Genomic DNA, 5,914 nt, shown 5'->3' with positions numbered 1-5,914 from the left:
CAGTCCCAGCTACTCGGGAGGCTGAGGCAGGAGAATGGCATGAACCCGGGAGGCAGAGCTTGCAGGGAGCCGAGACTGTACCACTGTGGTAGAGAGAGAGAGAGAGAGCTAGTCTCCCAGGATTGTAGCTCAAACAATGATATATCTCAAAAAACAGGAGAAACAGTATGTTTGTGGCATAAAATAATGAATATTCCATTCTAATTACCTAACTATTCCCAGATAGCATTTTGGAGACTTTGGAGGGTGGTGTTATATAGAACTTTGTGGAATCAGTTTATTCCATCAATGCGAAAATTCTGAAATTGATTACTCGGGTGTTTCTATTAAGCTCTCCACCATCTGATCACCCCATTACTTATCTGTATTTCTCCAAGGCTTCAGGAAAAACAATGTTGCTGCTAATAAAGTACTTACAGAGAAGGGTAGTAGAAAAGATGAAATGTTGTGTGAAGTTGTCAGTGTATAATGGAGAATGTCCTAAACTGTTATTCTCATCAAGCAGGCATTCAGAACAAAGGGCAGGAGACTCAAATCTCACAATTCTGGTTCCCAATTTAAATCTGAGCCTGGACTTGTTCTCTGACCAGTGTATAGCAAAGAAAGGGATTTATTTATGCTTCATAAATAACAATCTGGAAATCACCTATTGAGCACCTTATTCAAGGAAGACTATAAACACATGTATTTTACATGCACTGTTGATTGCAAAGCTGGAAAACTTTAGAACTCAGATGCTCCAAATTTCCCTTTTTATGCATCTTTAAAGACTACCAAAGAACTAGTGATGCTGAAGTTCAAATCTTTTTTCCCAAGACTACCTGATCCTTCCTTCAAATTCTGTGTTCTTTGTTGCCTTTCACATTTGTCTTTTTACATTTCTGACAAAGTTATGGCTGGTGACCTGCAATACACAAGAGATCTGAACTTAACAAGAAACTCAATATTGAAACTATCTTTTTTTTTTTTTTTTTTTTTTTTTTTTGAGGTGGTGTCTTGCTCTGTCACCCAGGCTGGAGTGCAGTGATGCGATCTCGGCTCACTGCAACCTCCACCTCATGAGTTCAAGCAGTTTTTCCACTTGGCCTCCCAAGTAGCTGGGATTACAGGCACGCGCCACCACATCCAGCTAATTTTTGTATTTTTAGGAGAGATGGGGTTTTGCCATGTTGGCCAAGCTGGTCTCGAACTCCTGACCTTGGCAATCTGCTCACCTTGGCCTCTCAAATTGCTGGAATTACGGGCATAAGACATTATGCCCAGCCAAAACTACCATTTTTTTAAGTCTTAATCAGCAAATTTTAAGTATTAATCAAGTATAAGATTACTGTTGTTTAAACACATTTGTATATTTTATTTAATTCTTAAATACATAAACTTGTTGCTACTGAAAAGTACATACGTAGTCAAATATTTGAAAGGGTCCTTACCTTCCTTTCAGTAACCAATATTCTAATAGATAAGATTGTAGATAAAACCCCATTTGACCTCAGATTCTTTTAGAGAATCCCTTTGTTTTCATGACTGAAAAAGCTCACTAAATAAACTAAATTTTTGTATTGAAAACATCATTTTCTTTATTTCATCTATATGGTATCTGATTACAAAAAGTAAGATAGTTCCTTTTTGTATAATATGTGTAAAAAACATAAAAATAAATACTGCAGATGTTTTTAAAATTTTATCATGGAGTTGTATCTCCATGCAGCAGTCAATCTATTTTGTTTTGTTGTCAAAGATCTAACCCAATTTTACATCAGTTATCCTCAAAATATCTTTTCTAACAAGTTGGGCTAAATAAGAGAAAATTGATGAGCTCGTGCTAGAAAATCCATAATCAACATTGGAAAAACAAATCAAAAGCTGAAAAGGTCTTCTTAAGCATCCAAGGAAAAGAAAGAAAATACATTTGTCTGGTTCTGCCACTAGTGTCGAAATTCTAGCTGCATTGGATGGTATTGGATTCTAGCAAAATAACACTGAGACTTAGAACCACAATCAGTTCAAAATATGGTAGGACGTATTCTCACCTGATCTCAGAATGTCTTGTGTATTTTCCTGTATAGCTCAAGTTCTCATCTCGATAAAGTCCTTGAGATATGTAGCAAGCAATTGGATTATACTCCAAGAGACTTGGATTACACTCATGTCTTTCTTCTTCATAGATTTAAGACCCATGAACAGGTCAGCAACACACGTCGTGACAGACTTTATTCTCCTGGGATTCCCTGGTTGCTGGAAGATTCAGATTTTCCTCTTCTCATTGTTTTTGGTGATTTATCTCTTGACCTTGCTGGGAAATGGAGCCATCATCTATGCAGTGAGATGCAACCCACGACTACACACCCCCATGTACTTTCTGCTGGGAAACTTTGCCTTCCTTGAGATCTGGTATGTGTCCTCCACTGTTCCTAACATGCTAGCCAACATTCTCTCCAAGACCAAGGCCATCTCATTTTCTGGGTGCTTCCTCCAGTTCTATTTCTTCTTTTCACTGGGAACATCTGAATGTCTCTTTCTGGCAGTAATGGCTTATGATCGATACCTGGCCATCTGCCACCCACTGCAGTACCCTGTCATCATGACCGGAAGGTTCTGTGGTAAGCTGGTGTCTTTCTGTTGGCTCATTGGATTCCTTGGATACCCAATTCCCATTTTCTTCATCTCCCAACTCCCCTTCTGTGGTCCTAATATCATTGATCACTTCCTGTGTGACATGGACCCATTGATGGCTCTATCCTGTGCTCCAGCTCCCATAACTGAATGTATTTTCTATACTCAGAGCTCCCTTGTTCTCTTTTTCACTAGTATATACATTCTTCGATCCTATATCCTGTTGCTAAGAGCTGTTTTTCAGGTCCCTTCTGCAGCTGGTCGGAGAAAAGCCTTCTCTACCTGTGGTTCTCATTTGGTTGTGGTATCTCTTTTCTATGGGACAGTCATGGTAATGTACGTAAGTCCTACATATGGCATCCAAACTTTATGGCAGAAGATCCTCACACTGGTATATTCAGTAATGACTCCTCTTTTTAATCCTCTGATCTATAGTCTTCGTAATAAGGACATGAAACTCGCTCTGAGAAATGTCCTGTTTAGAATGAGAGTTCGTCAAAATTCGTGAGCCAAAGATGTGCCATATTTATAAGTTCTAATGAAGAACAAGGTTGAGATGTTGTCAGTTCTTTAGCAGTCTTTTAGTCCTCAGTCTGAGTAATTAGATGTTGTATATTTTACCTGGAAGTGTGCCCAGCTGAAATACGTTTTCAACACTGACTCTAAACCTTAATTAACTGGTCATCGACATCCACTAAAAAGTTTTCAAAGCCTGTCTTTATTAGAATGATAAAATGGAATTGCTATGTGAGATGCCCTCCTGCTGTCATGCCCCATGGTTCACCACTGTATAACTTCTTCCTCATAGCAACAAGACAATAAACCCAACTTTGTTCAATTGCAGGTATGTTCCTAGGAGTCTTTGTCTGATGGGATTCAATAGTAGCACAATACCCAGCAAAGAGTAAGGCCTCAAACATGTTTTTTAAATATCTCTATCTCAATTTTTTTACTTACAACAATAATATGTGATTGTTGTAACAAACTCAAGTAATTCAGAAGAATTTCCATCTTCACTCCTATATTCACCAATATTCCTCTCTGCTCCTCAGAGTCAATACATCTAAATCCCTCTCTCTGGTCCTCAACACCCTTCGTAATACAACCCCACTAAATCTATTTCATTTGTTTTCCATTTCTTCCCAAAATGAGCCCTCAGTTCTAGTCAGGCTCTTTCTCTCTTTCTCTCTTTCTCTCTCTCTCTCTCTCTCTCTCTTTCTCTCTTTCTCTCTCTCTCTCTTTTCTTCCTTTCTTCCTTTCTTCCTTTCTTCCTTTCTTCCTTTCTTCCTTTCTTCCTTTCTTCCTTTCTTCCTTTCTTCCTTTCTTTCTTTCTTTCTTTCTTTCTTTCTTTCTTTACAAAATCTCACTCTGTTACCAGGCTGGAGTGCAGTGGTGTGAGCTCAGCTCACTGCAACCTCCGCCTCCAGGGTTCAGGTGATTCTCCTGCCTCAGCCTCCCAAGTAGCTGGGACTACAGGGGCACGCCACTACTCCCAGGTAATTTTTGTATTTTTATTAGAGATGGGGTTTTACCATGTTGGCCAGGATAGTCTCCATCTCTTGACCTCATGATCCACCCACCTTAGCCTCCCAAAGTGCTGGGATTACAGGTGTGACCCACCACGCCTTGATAATTTTTGTATTTTTAGTAGAGATTGTGTTTCACCAAGCTGGCCAGGGTGGTCTTGAATTTCTGACCTCAGGTGATCCACCTGCTTCGGCCTCCCAAAGTGCTGGGATTAGAGGCGTGAGCCACCAGGCCCAGCCTAGGCTGTTCTTTCAACCTAGAGAGCCTCACCTCATCTTCTGCCATGCAACTTGAGAAAGATATTTAACACTTAAATTCTTAAGTTCTTATGTTATAAGATGGGTATAATTCATGCCTTATAACAATGTCATAAGAATTAAATCTGATCATTTCTGTAAGAGCCATAGCACAGAAAGAGACACATAGGAGGTTCTGAGTATACGTTGTTCTCTTCTCCTTCCTGTCTTTCAAACCTGGCTATGGATACTTTTCTGACTATCTTTTAGATGTTTTGTAATCCTCATGGAAACCTATATACTTAAAGATGGCTTATTTAAAAGCCAGTTGGGATAGATATATATTTTATATAACTTTATATGTAATGATATATCTTATACATATTTGTATATTTTATATATGAAGTTTATATAAATGTGTAAAATCTCCTCATATATGTATATATAATATGTATGTGTATAGATACATGTATATATAGAGAGATAGATATAGATAAAGATTAGATATAGATTTGGCAACCATAAAGGGATTGATTAGACGGCCAACTTTGAGTCAGACTTGTTGTGTCCTGGCTTATCTCCTTACTAGTTGTGTGACCTTCACAAGCAAGTTGCTTAAATGCTATGAACTTCATCTGTAAGATAGGGTAATAATAACACCTTAGAATTGTTGGTTTGTTATGACTTAATACTTATAAAGCACTTAGAACTATGCCTGGCAAACAGTAAAGTTCAATAAATATCAGCTTTAAAAAAATTATTCAACTGTAAAAGATCATGGTAGCTTTCAAAATCAGCTTATATAATTTTTCCATTTAACAGATACATTATGTTCCATTATATGAATGTTTCATCATTTATTCATTACTCAATGACAATATATTACATCTTATATTTTATAATTAAAACAGTACTGTAATTAATATTCTTGAATATGGCCTCTTAGAGCCATATTGATATTCCATAAGTTAGAGGAAGAGTTTATGGAACACTGGAAATGTGCATTTTTAATTATGCTAAATACTGGTAAACTAGATGCCCTAAATAGTGTGGGACAAATGGTGCTGGGGCAAGTAGATATCCACAGGCAAAATAAAGAAGTTGGATACCTATCTTACACCATTTACAAAAATTAATTCAAAATGGATCAAAGACCTAAATGCAAAAACTAAAACTACAAAACCTTTCACAACCTAGGATTAGGCAGTGGTTTCTTAGGTATGACACATAAAGCACAAAAAGCTAAGGAAAAAAATGAGTAAGTTGGACCTTATCAAAATAACAATTTTTGTGCTTCAAAGGATACCACCATCAAGAAAGTGAAATGGGCCGGGCGCAGTGGCTCATGCCTGTAATCCCAGCACTTTGGGAAGCTGAGGCGGGCGGATCATGAGGTCAGGAGATCGAGACCATCCTGGCTAACATGGTGAAACCCCGTCTCTACTAAAAATACAAAAAACTAGCTGTGCGTGGTGGCGGGCGCCTGTAGTCCCAGCTACTCGGGAGGCTGAGGCAGCAGAATGGCCTGAACCTGGGAG

General features: G+C 38.3%; 1 protein-coding gene across 1 annotated transcript; it reads left to right on the top strand.

Moving 5' to 3' along the window:
* The first annotated feature begins 1,974 nt into the window (after positions 1 to 1,974).
* On the top strand, positions 1,975 to 3,169 carry LOC111522568 (olfactory receptor 11H4). Its single transcript, XM_023186667.2, has one exon. It carries the CDS (start codon positions 2,042 to 2,044, stop codon positions 3,119 to 3,121), a length of 1,080 nt encoding a protein of 359 aa, XP_023042435.1. The 5' UTR covers positions 1,975 to 2,041; the 3' UTR covers positions 3,122 to 3,169.
* The last annotated feature ends 2,745 nt before the right edge of the window (positions 3,170 to 5,914 follow it).

This window comes from Piliocolobus tephrosceles, chromosome 6, assembly GCF_002776525.5.
Source record: "Piliocolobus tephrosceles isolate RC106 chromosome 6, ASM277652v3, whole genome shotgun sequence".
NCBI lineage: Eukaryota > Metazoa > Chordata > Mammalia > Primates > Cercopithecidae > Piliocolobus > Piliocolobus tephrosceles.
Note: the sequence above shows the minus strand (reverse complement) of the source record. Positions and strands in the feature narration are given on the sequence as shown.